This window comes from Aplidium turbinatum, chromosome 3, assembly GCF_918807975.1.
Source record: "Aplidium turbinatum chromosome 3, kaAplTurb1.1, whole genome shotgun sequence".
NCBI classification, from domain to species: domain Eukaryota; kingdom Metazoa; phylum Chordata; class Ascidiacea; order Aplousobranchia; family Polyclinidae; genus Aplidium; species Aplidium turbinatum.
In genome coordinates this window covers 47242555-47260788 of record NC_137474.1, presented here as the reverse complement: position 1 = coordinate 47260788, position 18234 = coordinate 47242555, and the positions used below count along the sequence as shown (strand labels likewise).

The 18234-nt window shown below is 41.7% G+C and overlaps 1 protein-coding gene across 5 annotated transcripts in view; it reads left to right on the top strand.

Moving 5' to 3' along the window:
* Positions 1 to 18234, top strand: part of LOC145767522 (uncharacterized) — a 62602-nt gene that overhangs the window by 43958 nt on the left and 410 nt on the right. For 3 of the 5 annotated variants that reach the window (XM_082579364.1, XM_082579363.1, XM_082579360.1), the window contains exons 21-36: positions 803 to 907; positions 985 to 1094; positions 4062 to 4202; positions 4439 to 4508; positions 4870 to 4938; positions 5009 to 5205; positions 5273 to 5332; positions 7441 to 7506; positions 7576 to 7638; positions 14198 to 14281; positions 15553 to 15618; positions 15687 to 15752; positions 15911 to 16028; positions 16724 to 16811; positions 17839 to 17982; positions 18046 to 18204. In XM_082579364.1, the coding sequence (XP_082435490.1) occupies positions 803 to 907; positions 985 to 1094; positions 4062 to 4202; positions 4439 to 4508; positions 4870 to 4938; positions 5009 to 5205; positions 5273 to 5332; positions 7441 to 7506; positions 7576 to 7638; positions 14198 to 14281; positions 15553 to 15618; positions 15687 to 15752; positions 15911 to 16028; positions 16724 to 16811; positions 17839 to 17982; positions 18046 to 18204 (1606 nt within the window). The remainder of the gene's footprint in view (positions 1 to 802; positions 908 to 984; positions 1095 to 4061; positions 4203 to 4438; positions 4509 to 4869; positions 4939 to 5008; positions 5206 to 5272; positions 5333 to 7440; positions 7507 to 7575; positions 7639 to 14197; positions 14282 to 15552; positions 15619 to 15686; positions 15753 to 15910; positions 16029 to 16723; positions 16812 to 17838; positions 17983 to 18045; positions 18205 to 18234) is intronic. The other 2 variants (XM_082579361.1, XM_082579362.1) reach the window with 2 other exon arrangements.

Below are 18234 nucleotides of genomic sequence, written 5' to 3'. Positions count from 1 at the left end.
TTGAACATGATCTTGCCACTTATCAAAGATCGTTTTGTAGTGGCGGAGAAATATTACTGTTATTGATATTATATTAATATTATTGTTATTACTTTGGATTAAAACTGAAGTGCTAGCCTACTATACCATTATGCCTTATTCTATCATTTCAATATCATTGAATGGAACAGTGACTTTTAGTGCTTGCTTGGTGCAACCAACATTTGGCTGCTCTCTTGCAGCCTTTCAGTATTGTCTTGGCAAGCATTGATAACTTGGGTCGTAATACCTTCGGCTCCAGTCAAACAATAACCAACCTATCAGTTTGTGGTTATTGAAGCTTAGTAAGATGGATCATGGTATTTTAATTGACATGGAAGATGTAGGATGAAGATGTAGGATGAAGCTCAGGAAGATGTAGGATGAAGATCAGGAAGATGTAGGATGAAGATCAGGAAGATATAGGATGAAGCTGTAGGATGAAGATTATGAAGATGTAGGATGAAGATCAGGAAGATGTAGGATGAAGATCAGGAAGATGTAGGATGAAGCTGTAGGATGAAGATTATGAAGATGTAGGATGAAGATCAGGAAGATGTAGGATGAAGATCAAGAAGATGTAGGATGAAGATCAGGAAGATGTAGGATGAAGCTCAGGAAGATGTGGGATGAAGCTCAGGAAGATGTAAGATGAAGATCAGGAAGATGTATGATAAAGATCAGGAAGATATAGGATGAAGATTAGCTTTCATAGTAAACTTAAGCAGGTTGTATTGTCTTTTCTATAATTATCGAATCTATTAAAATCATTTATGTGTGACAGAACCAGCTAACACGACGATTCATGGCGACACAAACAAGCGAAAAGTTGGCAAATTGCGGCGAAAGCTCACTGCTCATGAAGTGGCTCAATTCCTTGTACATGGTGGTAAGAATTTTTCAGAATTGCTCTCCAGCATATTGCATCAATTCCCACCCATCTTCTATCTGACCATTGTTGTACAGATGCAGACAGCGATCGAGAAAGTATTGTGACAAACAGAAGAAAAAGAAGATCTTCTAAATCTGAGGTTGTGGCAAAGAAGCCCACTGATGTTAATCAGGAATACAATAAGGTGAGGTGATTAACAGGGTGATGATTAAAGGGGTAGGATGATGAATAGGGTAAGGTGATTAACAGGGTGAGGTGATTAACAGGGTGAGATGATTAACAGGGTGAGGTGATTAACAGGGTGAGATGATTAACAGGGTGAGGTGATTAACAGGGTGGGATGATTAAAAGGGTGAGGTGATTAACAGGGTGAGATGATTAAAAGAGTGAGGTGATTAACAGGGTGAGGTGATTAACAGGGTGAGATGGTTAAAAGGGTGAGGTGATTAACAGGATGAGGTGATTAACAGGGTGAGATGATTAAAAAGGTGAGGTGATTAACAGGGTGAGGTGATTAACAGGGTGGGTGATTAACAGGGTGAGATGATTAACAGGGTGAGGTGATTAACAGGGTGGGATGATTAAAAGGGTGAGGTGATTAACAGGGTAAGGTGATTAACAGGGTGAGATGATTAACAGGGTGAGGTCATTAACAGGGTGAGATGATTAAATGGGTGAGGTGATTAACAGGGTAAGGTGATTAACAGGGCGAGATGATTAAAAGGGTGAGGTGATTAAAAGGGTGGGATGATTAACAGGGTGAGGTGATTAACAGGGTGAGATGATTAACAGGGTGAGATGATTAAAAGGGTGAGGTGATTAAAATGGTGAGATGATTAAAAGGGTGGGATGATTAACAGGGTGAAGTGATTAACAGGGTGAGATGATTAACAGGGTGAGATGATTAAAAGGGTGAGGTGATTAACAGTGTGAGGTGATTAACAGGATGAGATGATTAACAGGGTGAGATGATTAACAGGGTGAGGTGATTAACAGGGTGAGATGATTAACAGGGTGAGATGATTAAAAAAGTGAGATGATTAACAGGGTGAGGTGATTAACAGGGTGGGATGATTAACAGGGTGGGATGATTAACAGGGTGAGATGATTAACAGGGTGAGGTGATTAACAGGGTGAGATGATTAACACGGTGGTATGATTAACAAGGTGAGATGATTAACAGGGTGAGATGATTAACAGGGTGAGATGATTAAAAGGGTGAGATGGTTAACAGGGTGAGATGATTAACAGGGTGAGATGATTGACAGGTTGAGGTGATTAACAGGTTGAGGTGATTAACAGGGTGAGATGATTAACAGGGTGAGATGATTAAAAGGGTGGGATGATTAACAGGGTGAGGTGATTAACAGGGTGAGGTGATTAACAGGGTGAGGTGATTAACAGGGTGAGGTGATTAACAGGGTGAGGTGATTAACAGGGTGAGATGATTAACAGGGTGAGATGATTAAAAGGGTGGGATGATTAAACGGGTGAGGTGATTAACAGGGTGGGGTGATTAACAGGGTGAGGTGATTAACAGGGTGAAGGTATAAACAGGGTGAGATGATTAACAGGGTGGGATGATTAAATAGGTGAGATGATTAACAGGGTGGAATGATTAACAGGGTGAGGTGATTAACAGGGTGAGATGATTAACAGGGTGAGGTGATTAACAGGGTGAGATGATTAACAGGGTGAGATGATTAAAAGGGTGGGATGATTAACAAGGTGAGATGATTAACAGGGTGAGGTGATTAACAGGGTGAGATGATTTACAGGGTGAGGTGATTAATAGGGTGAGATAATTAACAGGGTGAGGTGATTAACAGGGTGAGATGATTAACAGGGGGAGGTGATTAACAGGGTGTGGTGATTAACAGGGTGGGATGATTAACAGGGTGAGATGATTGAAAGGGTGAGGTGATGTATAGGGTGAGGTGATTAACAAGATGAGATGATTAACAGGGTGGGATGATTAACAGGGTGAGATGATTAAAAGGGTGGGATGATTAACAGGGTGAGGTGATTAACAGGGTGAGATGATTAAAAGGGTGGGATGATTAACAGGGTGAGGTGATTAACAGGGTGAGATGATTAAAAGGGTGAGATGATTAACAGGGTGAGGTGATTAACAGGGTGAGATGATTAACAGGGTGAGATGATTAAAAGAGTGAGGTGATTAACAGGGTGAGATGATTAAAAGGGTGAGATGATTAAAAGGGTGAGGTGATTAACAGGGTGGGATGATTAAAAGGGTGGGATGATTAACAGGGTGGAGATGATTAACAGGGTGATGATTAACAGGGTGATGATTAAAAGGGTGGGATGATTAACAGGGTGGGATGATTAACAGGGTGGGATGATTAACAGGGTGAGGTGATGTATAGGGTGACGTGATTAACAGGATGAGATGATTAAAAGGGTGAGGTGATTAACAGGGTGAGATGATTATTAGGGTGAGATGATTAAAAGGGTGAGGTGATTGACAGACTGGAATGATGAATAGGGTGAAGTGATTGACAGAGTGGAATGAATAGGGTGAAGTGATTGACAGAGTGGAATGAATAGGGTAAGATGATGTACAGAGTAAAGTTATTAACAGGGTAAGATGATTAACAGGGTGAGATGATTAACAGGGTGAGGTGATTAACAGGGTGAGGTGATTAACAGGGTGAGATGATTAACAGGATGAGATGATTAACAGCGTGAGGTGATTAACAAGGTGAGATGATTAACAGGGTGAGGTGATTAACAGGGTGAGGTGATTAACAGGGTGAGATGATTAAAAGGGTGGGATGATTAACAGGGTGAGGTGATTGACAGGGTGGAATGAATAGGGTGAAGTTATTAACAGGGTGAGATGATTAACAGGGTGAGGTGATTAACAGGGTGAGGTGATTAACAGGGTGAGATGATTAACAGGATGAGATGATTAACAGCGTGAGGTGATTAACAAGGTGAGGTGATTAACAAGGTGAGGTGATTAACAGGGTGAGGTGATTAACAGGGTGAGGTGATTAACAGGGTGAGATGATTAAAAGGGTGAGATGATTAACAGGGTGAGGTGATTGACAGGGTGGAATGAATAGGGTGAAGTTATTAACAGGGTGAGATAGGCAGTCTTATCTTAACATTGATGATGTCATTACAGATCGATGCTGATGATTCAGATGCAATACGAGGTAATGAAATTCGAAAACTGAGGTCAACCAGAAAGAAAAAGCGGACTACTTGCGATATTGCTTCTGCAGATCACAAATCATTAAATTGCAGCAGTGGAGAAGTAGAGCAGGTGTGTTAGAAGCAAGGATAGGGGAGCAGTTATGTTTGCAACCCATCCCGCACCAAACTACTTCAGATACCTAAGAACATTCAATTGATTACTCACAATCGCCTCTATGTTGTGTGTGGAGGCATTTATTTGAAATGATGGTTTCCTGGACTACAGTTTCGGTTTTGGAACTATGCTGCTTCATCTAAGCATGAGTTGCCAAGTCTGCTTAGAAACCACAATGTCTGTGATTCCAGGTGACGTCAGAAAAGAAACTTCGATTCGAATTTGACCCGTACAGTTTCGTAGCAAATGCGGATATCAAAGGTGAGTTGGTTCCAAGACTCAGCGAGAAGAGGCAGCGGTTGCATTTATAAATTGTTTTTATTGTGAGGCAAGTGTTCAAGAGGCACTGCAGTGCATCTTATTTGATGGCTTATAAAAGGGCGACCCAACCATGGCGCGGTCAGCAGATTGTGCACCGTACACCCGTGAGAACCCCATTTGTGGCGATGCGATACAAAGCATCACATCGCAACCAATAAGATAATAGAGTTAGCTGGACATAGATAAAAATTACTTCTGCTCTGAACAAATGACTTTACAAAGACAAACAACCTACTCACTGATACGTGACGTCACAAGGACACAGCGATGCCTCCCAATCATCTTGCTGATTTCATTTCAGTTTCAACAAAGAAAAAAAGGAAACAGAACAAGAAGGAGAAGCTCTTTGACTGCAGCGGGATGTCCTCTGGTGAGCACAACGTCATCTTTTTCTACGTCACTTTTGCGTCACGGATGCGTCATTACTTCATGCTTTGCAGCAGCGTCGACATGTTCCGACCTGAGCTGGGTTCGAACTCACAAAGCAAGTGCCAGTTTTGCCGACGTCTTTGTGGAGCGCCCTCTGAAGACCTTCTCGTCAAAGCGAAACTGTCCACTCGGTGGTGTACTGAGTTACGCAGCAGCCATTCCTGAACCAATTCCCAAGCAATCAGGCAAAAAACCGAATGTCAGTGAGGTGCGTCATAATGAGCTCGCGCGGTTGTGCGCTGTCTCCTGGTCACTTCTAACTCGCTACTTTGCAGGTTTGGGTGTCGTCATCGAGTCCAGAGATAGCCAGAGATGCTTCTCCAAGGCTTGTCATAGTGAGTCTAGTGTGATGTCATCAGATTGATTGTTCGTTTATTACGTCATCCCGATAATACTGTGGCCGGAGAGCAAAAGTTTTTTTTCCACGAGCTTTCTGTCTTATTGATTCTAGTCACTCTAAAAGTAAGATTTTCCGAAAGTGTTTTGAGAGATTGGTTGATTCAGATTACGAAATAACTATTTACCAGTGAAATTCTGCAATGATAATAAAATATAAGCTTTCCCTAACCCTATTTTTTTTGAAAAGCTCTTGTGCGCCGCAAAAATTAATTAAAAAAAAAAAGTTTGACTTCGACGGGCGTCGAACCCTCGTTCTCACGAATACTAGGCAAAGGATGAAACCACTGAACCCAGGAATGGAGGAACCACGTGGGCCTCGTGGGCCTGGGCCCACCTACTTTATTTTCTGGGTGGGCCTGGCCCACCCACTTTTGAAAGCCAAATTTCTTTGAAAAGGTAGTGAAAACGGCAAATTAGAGGAGTTCCAAAAAAAAGCTCTTCACTCATTTGATACACACTGGTTTGATTGCACAAGCCAACAAAAAAAATTGGCACAAAACGTGAGAGTCATTTTAGAGTATTCCAGGGCCCCTGATTCCAAAAATGCACTTAGTTTTTTCGAATTTTTAAAACCACCAGGAATTGAATTTCGAACCAAGGTTACATTCTTCCGTAACAAGGATAAAATTTTAAGCAGCTACTTTATTGAAGAACACAACTTTGTATTCTGTAATTATATAAATGGCCTTCGTACCTTGATGGGTGTTGCTCAGTATAGTAAGCCTACCATAATAAAGAATTGCGTTTGTTCATCGATGGCTATGTTTTGATGATAAGCAAAACAAAATGTTTTGCTTATAAGCAAAACAATGTATGTATTTTGTTTGTAGGCTACTTAGTATCTTAGTTAGTAGACCTAAGTCTGATACTGTTGAAGTCAACAAATGTATTAACGCAATGCACAAGTTTTATATTCTACATCTTGTATCCCAAGGCTTGCTTCACGTCGTATTTTGATTGTTACTAGGCCAGTAAACGTTAAACAGCCGTTTGTTTGGGTTGTAATCAACGTGATTGGTTTCAAATGGCGTTTATACAACTCAGAAATGTGCCTGGGATTACTTTCAGTTTTGTCAGTATAATAAACGACACGGCGTTAGATCTATGTAGGGGCTCAAAATTGCAAAAAAAATGTTTTTGCTGTAGGCTATCTTAAAAACTAGAGCCAATTCGAAAAAAAACAAGTGCATTTTCGGAATCAGGAGCCTTGAAATACCCTAAAATGACTCTCCCATGCCGTGCCTTTTAAAAAAAATTTTTGTTTGCCTGTGTTATCTTTGATAGCTCAATGATGAAATCTAATCTTCAAACTTTTCTGTTGAGCCCACTGTTGATGGGCAGCACGTGTGGGTGTGGTTGCGTGTGATTGGTGGAGTAATCTATAAATCAATCTAATTCTTCTCCAAGGTTAAAACAATGATATCATTACATACTCGTATTATGCAGTGCATGCACGTAGGCCTACTGTATTATGCTGTAGATTATTTCTCCCAGGTTGGAATTATAACTGTGTGTATATTTTGCCTTTTTATTGGTGTGTACATCGGCATATTTTGTACAGCGCTATGGAGCAATTTAACAATTTTGTAATTTGTTTGACCAAATCGGGCCCAAAAACGGAAATTTTTCGGTGGTTGGCACAAAAGGGCAATCATGAAAACACAATGTATAAGCGATTGGAAGTATTAGAAATGCAGCAATGCTATGGGGGGTCTGGGGGGCTTCGCCCCCCAGAAGTTTGATTAACTTTGACTGCTACGGCTTTGGGCCCACCTACTTTTAAAATGGTTCCTCCATCCCTGACTGAACCAAGCGTGCCAACGAGAAACTGTTGCATTCACACGGTTTTAATACAAACTTTTACCAAAATATGTAAATGAGACAGAAAGTACGTGGGAAAAAAATTTCGCGGCTGGGCATCTTCATCACTCTTAGTAACTCGTGCATGACTCAATTAATCCTCGAATTGTAAGAATTGCTCGTGGATTTGTCATTGATTTGCCAAATTGAAACTTGTTCTGTTGCTAAACTTATGACTTTGTAGGAGCCGCTGAGCGTGAGCGACTGTTTGTCGCGTTCGCCGGTAACCGCGAAGGAGGATTCGGCCGAGGTGAGTCACTTTAGCATTTGATCGCCACTCGTCATTAACCGCACCGTGATCACATGTTCGTGTTTGCAGCTGCCAGCGGAATTGATGACGTATCATGCCCCACATGAAGCTGACGGATGCAAGACTCCAGTGGTGAGGAAGCAACTTTGTCTGGTACTCCCCGTTTCTAATGTTTCGCCCACCCTGTTTTCATGACACTTATAAAGTGTTCGTTACAATTATTTCCGTTTTTGTTAAACGCTGAATTATCCAACCAACTGCTGGGCAACTTTTTGTTTTACGCTATGTCTCTCGCTAGATATCCGACAGAACAAAGCAATTCCGCAACAACGCTGCGTTGAAAAAAGGCGGTACTCACTGCAGTGTTGTTGCCACGGCAACTGCCACACGCTGGAAATTCCTGGTGAAAGCCACGTTTGATCTTTTCTCCGAATGGTCTCACTTTCGTTACGTCACAATCAAACTTCAGTTCCGGGTCGCAACTTTCCAAAAGGTACCATTAAAAAATCCCCTTTGAGAAACAAAAGAAAAACGCAAATCATAGTTAAATTAAGTCATTCGTTTTCCATCGACTGACTTGGCGCAGAGGATTAGGGCGGTGATAGTCATTTCATTGACTTGGGTTTGATTCCCACAACTGCTATTGCTCTTTTTTCTTCTGTAATTACCAAACAAATTTCAAAGGGGATTTTTTAATGGTACCTTTTGAAAAGTTGCTACCGGTACGGCTCTTCCTAAAGCTATGGCCTGCTGCACTTTGTCACATTTTAACTCTTGTTCTTGATGAATGTTGGAGTTAATTGCCTGCTTACTGAGTCCTCATGCAAGCATATTAGGGTGTCCCACTTTTAGGCGACTTTTCAAGAAAATTAGGTTCGGGTCAAATTCTGAATGGATTTTCGTCACTGATTTCAAAAATGACGTTATTTTTTCATTATGACGTCATCTTGATGTGCCAGCTAGCGGATTTTGCTATTTTGGCCTTATCACGAATATGGCAAGAGCTAGAGACTTGGAACTTGTGCCAAAATGACTGGAAGGGACGATTTCCTATTTGTTGTCAATACAATATGAAACGCTAACTGCAACAGAAATGAAGTTATTTTGAAAAAAACATGTTTTTGCTCATTTTGGACAAAAATATGAGAAACACGGCAATTTTGCTACTGTGACACTGTTATTTCGATTGTTAAGTTGCTGTGCTGCGCCACATTGTTTAGCAATTAAGTACAGTGGTAGTTAGTCTAGCATATTGTATTTACAATTGATTATATACCTCAGCATTGATTTTTACATGCATGTTGTAATTACTAATACTAGCTAACTTTAAACCCTTGAAAATTTCGATCAAAGATCTATCAAACAAAACCACCATTCAACAACACAACACAGTTCAATGGGATTATTTATCACACCATACTGTGCAAAGCAGCACAAATGCGCAAGTCTGTTTTGGCCAAATCATCTTGGTCATCTCGAATCAAGCCGCTCACAACGCGTTTCAGTCTGCCAATAAAGCGCTCAGTTCCTCGATTGTTGTTGTTGATCATACGCAAAAACACTGATGGAGATGAAAAACATGCAATGCATGGAGCCATCTTACTTTCTTCGGAGAAAAAAATCACTAAAATTGTTACGCTTCAAAAGCGTCTGCTCGATATCAACGTTTCTTGGAAAACTTTTCTGTCTTGCCGCATCAGCAGCAAAAGGAGCTTAGGCGGAGCTTCAGCGTGGAGAACTTAAACTTAAAGCAACGTTTTTAGGGCTCAACCATTGGGATGCATGCTTAACGAAATCTTTCAGAACAGCGTTGAATACTGGTTCATCCACAGATTTATATGCAAGTAATAAATCTCTTGTAAGCAGTACCAATTGAGGGACCTTCAGCAGCTGAAGGTTTAAGATGGATGACTAAAAATGCTGGCAAATAAACACAAACAATAAAAGAAACCATACGTTGAAGTTTAGGGATATCCTGAGGCCCAACACAATACCCAAAAAGCAGCAATCTTAAGTAACCACTCGCTGTTGTTATTCAACGCGCATGGGATAACCTTTCTTGACGATAAAAAAGTAGGGGTTTCAAATTTCCTGGAACATTCATCACTAAATGAACTGCCATAGCAAGAAGACACATATGGTCGCTCCGAAAAGATGAATCTTAGCTTCTTTCTTGTGCTCAGAAAACCATAAGATCTTGACTTTTAAATGATTTGCGGCTATTATAGCTGTGATGAAACTTTACAATATTGTCGGATTTTCAGATGTTGGGGCTTAAGTTTTGATATTTTCTTAGCCTAATTATGTTCATCAAACCACCATCTTCGTATGCATTAGGGCCTTCCACTTTGCCTTCCAAAAAGCTTTTTGCGTGTGTAAAATAAATCTCATTTACATGGAAGAGACATTGAAGAGTGTGTACCACTACTACTACCACTTTACTTAATTGCTAAACAAGGTGGAGCAACTTAACAATCGAAATAAAAGCATCACTGTAGCAAAATTGCCGTGTTTCTCATTTTTTTTGTCCAAAAATGAGCAAAAACATGTTTTTTCAAAATAACTCCTTTTCTGTTGCAGTTAGCGTTTCATATTGTATTAACAACAAATAGAAAATCGTCCCTTCCAGTCATTTTGGCACAAGTTCCAAGTCTCTAGCTCTTACCATATTCGTGATAAGGCCAAAATAGCAAAAATCCGCTAGCTGGCACATCAGGATGACGTCATAATGAAAAAATAACGTCATTTTTGAAATCAGTGACGAAAATCCATTCAGAAGTTGACCCGAACCTAATTTTCCTGAAAAGTCGCCTAAAAGTGGGACACCCTAAAGCAGGGGTCACCAACCTTTTTTGCATGCGGGCCACTTTGGCACTAAGGAGAGCTACGGCGGGCCGCACTAATGAAATGTTAGGTAGGTTGACTCTTATGCTAAAAAAGAACGCATTTCGTACCCAGTATCCAACGTTACATGTTGTTCATATTTATGTTAGAATACCGCAGCAACAAAATTAATCGAACAACGCTCCTGCCAGGCCAAGCTCCTTTTACAACACTTTTGACTCTTTAACATTGCCTAATAAACGAGGCCACTTGTTTTGCGCACTTATAGCGAATCGAGCGGTTTCATCAGAATATTCATCGCCAAGCAAGAGTGGTGTTGTCACTTCGCTTCACAAAAGATATCTTGCAATTAACAATTTCAGTAAACAAGGAAAGGTTTGACACATCGCAATAGAGGCAACAATAGTGACCTGCAAACATATCAGCAAAAAATAGGCTCCAATAACAGGGAAAAAGAAACCAGGCACCATGAAACAAATGCTTGTAGAAATCACCCTTCCATATTTCTTTAAAAAAAGAAAAAAAAAAAACATTTTGCAGTACTAAGCTAAATATTTTCATAATACAATCAGAAAAAGTCTTTAAATTTATATATAATATTTTGACAATTTATTATAAATTGAGTTGGCACACCGACCTATTTTGCCAACAAAAACTTGCATAAAGACTTGTTATTCACGACCCGTGAATAATAATAAAATAAGCAACTGGTCGTGAAACACAATAACGGTGAAATGCACACTAGTGTTTACATGACATTTGCAAACTTAAAATAAGCAACCCTATGCTCGACATTTTCGAAATTCGAAAACAGACGTTTTAATCAACCACTGGGACAGTGTGGCTGGGCATCGCATTGGAATAGCTTTAAGCAACCCCCACCTAGAACTATAATCTGATTGGTCGGTCGGTGGAATCGTATACAAAGCGAAAATATGCTTCCCGGAAAGTATTTCTTGCCTTCGTGCTCTTTAACTCCTCAAGAAAGGTATTTTTGGTTATACTTGTACGCTGATACCTTCCGCGGGCCGCAGCGATACAGCGTGGCTGGCCGCCATTTGGTGACCCCTGCCCTAAAGCATATGCTTTGTTGCAGTGTTACTTTTCGGATACTTTTTACATAATATTTGAACGTTCCCTTAGTATGAAACAGGGTTTGTTAATTGACACATCCAGTCCAAATGTTGGAGAAAAAAATGTCAATTTGTGCTTAAAAGGCGTAGCCTACCGCTACCGTGGATCGCGCAAACAATCGTCGATCAAACAATTGTCGATTTGTCTCGTGATTATGAAGAGTAAGCTGTTCCACGGAAAAATGACTACCGGTACGCAACTTTCCAAAAGGTGCCAATAAAAAATCCCCTTTGAGCAACAGAAGAAAACGTAAATCCTAGCTAAATTAAGTCATCGGCTGGCTTGGCGCAGAGGGTTAGGGCGATGGTAGTCATTACATTGACGTGGGTTTGATTCCCACCACTGCTATTGCTCTTTTTTCTTCTGTAATTATCAAACAAATGCCATCAGGCAGTTGACCTACAGACCCCACATCGAGTCACTCCGTGCCAAGGTTACCTCGCGAAATAACCTCTTGAGAAGCCTAGCAGGAACAGGATGGGGAGCCCGAGCATCAACCTTGCATACAAGTGCACTAGCCTTGGTCTACAGCTCAGCCGAATATGCCTCAGCTGTATGGAACCGCAGCAGACACACAAAAAAGATGGATGTGTGCATTAACGACACCTTGCGCATCATCACTGGCTGTCTCCGCCCCACACCTACTGCTTATCTGCCAACTTTGGCTGGCATTGCTCCTGCTCATGTCCGTAGGGAAGAAGCCTCTCACAAACTGGCTCTACATGCGAGACTCGATCCTCAACACCTTCTCTACAGTCACTCCCAAACAAATGGACCAGTCAGACCTCAACGCCTATCATCAAGGCGCCCATTCCATCGATATGCTACACAACTTGTGGATAAGAACTTCAGCTGCATGGAAACATGGACCCAAGAATGGAACGAGCCGCCACATATCCCTCCCCAGTTTTCAGTTATGCCAGCACTCTCCATCCCTCCTGGAGCAGACCTCTCAAGAAAGGCATGGGTCACATTGAACAGGATCAGATGTGACGTTGGCTGTACTGGAGCTAATTTGTTTAGGTGGGGGTTGCATAATTCGCCGATATGTGTCTGCGGAGCGGTAGAACAAACAATGCAACACATACTCCACGAATGTCCCATCTTACGACCCCCAAGTGGAATCACTGGTATTCGACAACTGGACCCAACTACCGTATCTTGGCTGCACGAGGAGGCATTGCCAATCTAAGCTACTGCAAGTCAAACGAGAGAAGAAGATCAAACAAATTTCAAAGGGGATTTTTTAATGGTACCTTTTGGAAAGTTGCTTCCGGGTCAGCGTAAGGGAATATGAACATGACAATAAAATAACCGATACAAGCTAAAGACGTACTGAAACAATCGCTTTTTACAAATCTTTCCTCACAAACTTGTTGCTGGGTATAAATTGGGGCACCGCGCGATGTTGTCATTTCATTATTGAAAATAGAGAAATAAAACATAGTAACTTTAGCGGGCTTAGCATACTTTATTTCACATAAAATATAACATAATTAAATAAAATAAACTTAAACGTTTTCGACACGTACGTGTGTCCTCATCAGGAATTAAATCTGCAATACATAAAATGAAAAATCGTAAGATAAATTTGACTATGCACTGTAACTGTAACGACACTCTGGACTGAAAGCACAAACTGAACAAATGATACGAGAATGATTGCGAGTAAATTATGCGGTGGGAAACAGATCACGTGACTGACTAAAATTTATTATTTATGTTTTATTTCTCTATGGTTCAACAAAGCAAACTCTCTACCAAAGCTTTATCATTATTGAAAAGTTAAACATGAAGCAAAGTCAAACATCTATTCGCGCATTCTTAAAACCAGCTTCTAAAAGGCGTCGAGATAATAACGCTGAAAAAGTAACGTTCAGCACGAATGAACGTAGAGGTGACATTGATGAAGAAAGCAGTGCTTCAAGGATGGACAGTGGTGAAGTCAATGTCTCAGGCAATGCACCTGTAGTTGTAGAAGACAGCATGAGCCATGGATCTCTACCTGCTCCATTTGACGTTAGCATGCTGCCGGATCAGCTTCTGGCTCGGGAAGGTCGTGTGTTGCAAAGGAAGCTTTTTTCCGAATTCCAGTGGATGCGTCTTAACCCTGATGGTACTTGTTTTTATAGTCACCTGTCCGAACATTTTGCGGAAAATCCGAAGGAGCCACTTTAAAGATAACAGATCACGAGTCACGCGCTTTTAGGTCGCAAAGGAAAACATAAAAGAAGTTTATTTAGTTTAGCAGCGCTCATAAGATCGCAAGGCGTAAGAAAGCAAACATCAAACCTATTAAAGCTTAATTGCTGCAGCGACACTAAACGCAGTCTTTGTGAGGAAGACTAACCATTGCGAATTTGCGAACATGCACATTCAATGAAATCTGCCGGCTGCACAGCCGAGTGATGAGAGCGCTGGAACGGCAATCGAAAGGGCGCCGGTTCAACACCGCTCAAGAGCATGCGGCTGTGTCTTTGGCAGGACACTTAAAGACATGCCTGAAGGTGGATACGAAGATTGGCTTTCTTGCCTTCCCGTCCACTTAACCTAAATCTTCAACCACCGGGTATAAGCCTGGATACGACAATGAAATCTGTTTGAAAACTCTCGCGAGTGGTGAGAGCCATGGGGCGCTGGATACGATGAAACCTGCAATCTGTCAGAATCCCTACATGCGCATGAACCAAACTAACACATACTTTTATCACAGAAGCTGTCGACAGTCGATTCCATTCTTCCATCACAATGCTCCCACATATCGCTGGTCAAGACTCCATTTGTCAGGCGCCCTCAGGTGGGGTCGGTGCAACAGCTCCACCTTATAAGAAACTTCCAATCGAGCATTGCCTCGTTAGGTGGCGCTGTCTTCATCAACTCAGATTGTTGCAACTGTGTTATGATGTTTTCGTTGCAAAATTTAATGTTTAATTGTGGAACCAAACCGTGGGTTCAGTTGTTTGCACAGCAATTGTGCCTCATCGAGGTTGGTAGAGTGAATGATGAGGATGTGGATGACATCGCGGTTGGTGGAGTGAGTGATAAGGATGATGTTGAGTGACATCGCAGTTGGTGGAGTAAATGATGAGGATGATGTTGATGACATCGCGGTTGGTGGAGTGAGTGATGAGGATGATGTTGAATGACATCGCAGTTGGTGGAGAGTGATGAGGATGATGTTGAATGACATTGTGGTTGGTGGAGTGAGTGATGAGGATGATGTTGAATGACATCGCGGTTGGTGGAGTAAATGATGAGGATGATGTTGAATGACATCGCAGTTGGTGGAGAGTGATGAGGATGATGTTGAATGACATTGTGGTTGGTGGAGTGAGTGATGAGGATGATGTTGAATGACATTGTGGTTGGTGGAGTGAGTGATGGGGATGATGTTGAGTGACATTGTGGTTGGTGGAGTGAATGATGGGGATGATGTTGAATGACATTGCGGTTGGTGGAGTGAATGATGAGGATGATGTTGAATGACATTGCGATTGGTTGAGTGAATGATGGGGATGATGTTGCATGACGTAGCCGTTGGTGGAGTGAGTGATGAAGATGATGTTGAATGACATTGTGGTTGGTGGAGTTAATGATGAGGATGATGTTGCATGACGTAGCCGTTGATGGAGTGAGTGATGAGGATGATGTTGAATGACATTGTGGTTGGTGGAGTTAATGATGAGGATGATGTTGAATGACATTGCGGTTGATGGAGTGAGGGATGAGGATGATGTTGAATGACATTGTGGTTGGTGGAGTGAGGGATGAGGATGATGTTGAGTGACATTGCGGTTGATGGAGTGAGTGATGAGGATGATGTTGAATGACATTGCGGTTGGTGGAGTGAGTGATGAGGATGATGTCGAATGACATTGTGGTTGGTGGAGTGAGTGATGAGGATGATGTTGAGTGACATTGCAGTTGATGGAGTGAGTGATGAGGATGATGTTGAATAACATTGTGGTTGGTGGAGTGAGGGATGAGGATGATGTTGAGTGACATTGCGGTTGGTGGAGTGAGTGATGAGGATGACGTTGGGAACTTTTATCGTGTTTTAATATGCAGCTGGAGATGGCAAATGAAGAGGTTGAACTACTCACCCCCATGACTGGACCACCGCCGCAAAGTGAGGTATGCAACTTTTACAGTGAACAGGTCTCCAATGGGAAATATGTATTTACGAATTGTCATATTTTCAGGCACCCACTACTTCCAGCCACCAACATTCTGTAATGGAACACCCCGATCGGGGAACCACCGAGGAGGTTGGTACAAAATTTTTCAATGAATGTTGATCATTGTTTACAGAGTATCCACTTGCGGAAATCTCTGAAGCTGTGGTACATCTGCGTTTTGTGAACAAGTGTTTTATTGAGGTTTATGCTTTCCAACTCTTCCCAATCATCAACATATATTAACGCAGACTGATCAGAAACTCAAATGTGACGCCCAGCGATTAAACAACACAACTCCCCACGACGACCACAATCTTGTCTATGACGGCACACCGAAGCGCAAACGACCAATCACAAAGCGACAAATATCCTTTTATGTTTTTAACATTTACCAACATGAGATGATCCATGAATGTGATCATCAGCAGCTATAATTTTCCGGTTTAGTATGATCATTACTGTAAGCCATTGTTACTCAAACAATATATAAACTGATTGTGAATAACATAAAAACCAAGTGAGAAGCACTTTTGTAGTCTTTAATTGTGACGTAAGAATTCTGGGACAATTGAATGCGTGAATTAAGGAAGAACCCAACTCCATTTTTTCAAATTTCACTTTTCCGCTTTCTTTCAGTGTCTTCTAAATTTTAACAAAGAAACGGTCAATTTTTTCAAGCATGAAAAATATCTCCCTTAATAGTTCCATAAATTTTAAGAAAGGCCCAAACTCCAACAAACTCTAAGAAAGGCCCAAGCTGGTGCCCAACTCCAACAATTGAGCCTCAACTTTTCCATGGTTTCTCCACAAAATCTTCAACGAGTAAAGTTGTCAGACATCACTTCTTGTATTTCTATTGCCTACTAAGCACATAGGATGATGAATGATGATGCGCTGCATGCCATACAGCCGCTGTTGAAGTTCCACCGCAAAAGTAAATGAACAAAATAATTGAAACGCATTTACCTTGAACCAGTTTTGTTGAGATTGGTCCCTTCTTGAATTTACATATTCAATTGCTCGTCGTCACTAAATTGATTGATTCTTTAACGCGCCTAACAACCAGAGACGGCCGATTGGCCTTGATTTCGGGGGGAAAGTTGGGAAGTCGTCGAAACCGACAACGGATTTGCTCAACTCAGAAGCAAGGTAAGTGGGAACAAGAACCAACTGATGCAATGGTTCATGTAGCAGACGACAATCTTGATCTGGGTATTCAGCATCTCCACATGTGGCGGAGTTACGTCACTTCTGGTCGCTTGTTTGTGCGTTCACAGTTACAACTTGATTGTGCTTCGGTGGGAAATCTTTGGTGTTCGTCACTTTTTCATGAGGAATTTGTCACAAACCAGAGCGCGATCAATGTGGTCGGCTGCGTAGCCGAGTGGTGAGAACGTCTGCGCGACGTTCGAAAGGACGTGGGTTCGACACCGCTCCAGAACACGCGGCTGTTTCTCGGCGAAAGACACTTAAAGGCAAACCAAAATAAGGGGAGCAGCTGACTCGAAGACTATATGTCACTTCGCTGCTTCCTGTCGTCTGTTGTATCGCATCTGTGATCGCAGTGTACTGTATGTTATCGCAATGGGCGCAAATAAAAGCATGATTATTATTATTATTATGTGGTTGACGAAACTGTGACAGCATCTCAAGGGAGGTCGAAACTTCAATGTAGAAGATTTCAAAGCTCGCGCACTGTTTATCAATTAGAAAGTCTGGTGGTTGGACGCCGTCATTATGGTAGCCACTTTAACAAGTCGAAATTCTGCCACTGCGAATGACTACAATGCAACCGCCAACCAATCAGAACATGTTATAAGAGGCTACCGTCTAATTGTGACCCTTCTAGCACTCATCCAGAGAGTTAATGCTGGTTTTGAACTTTATTTGGTAATTACAGAAGAAAAAGAGCAATAGCAGTGGTGGGAATCGAACCCGCGTCAATGAAATGACTACTTTCTAGCCCTAACCCCTAAGCCAACCAGCTGACAAAAAAAACCATCACTTAATTTGCTTTATATCATCTTTTCGCCATTTTTACGTCACTTAAACCGTAGCTTATGATTGGTTGGCGGTTTCATTCTAGTCAACTTTAGTGGCAGAATTTCGACTTGTTAAAGTGGCTACCCGTCATTATTACCGTATGTAAAAAGTGTTTCCTGGTGTCGTTTTTCAGGAACAAGTCCAAGCGGCAGTACGACGGAAGGAACGAAGGAAAAGGTGGATCTGATGTTTCTGAGCCAATGAAGCGTGCATGCTGCTTGATCATGCGGAACATGGCGGAAGTGCAAGAAGCGTGGGAAGATTTCACTAGCAAAAGGTTTGCAACCGATCAGGCGTGACCATCTAGAACGAAATGATGTAAATTTGATCTCTTGTTTAGGAATTTAAAGTTTGAAGCTCAAATCGACCGCATGGTAACGCTCTCCGAGCAGCACAACCAGCTGATGCGGAACGTGGAAAGATTGGAGCAGGATTCCTTGAGTAAGCTCAAAGAGCACCAGAAGCGATTCGACAACGTCATGGATGACGTCAACAGATCGTGAGTTGTGTTTTATCTTTTGTCATAATC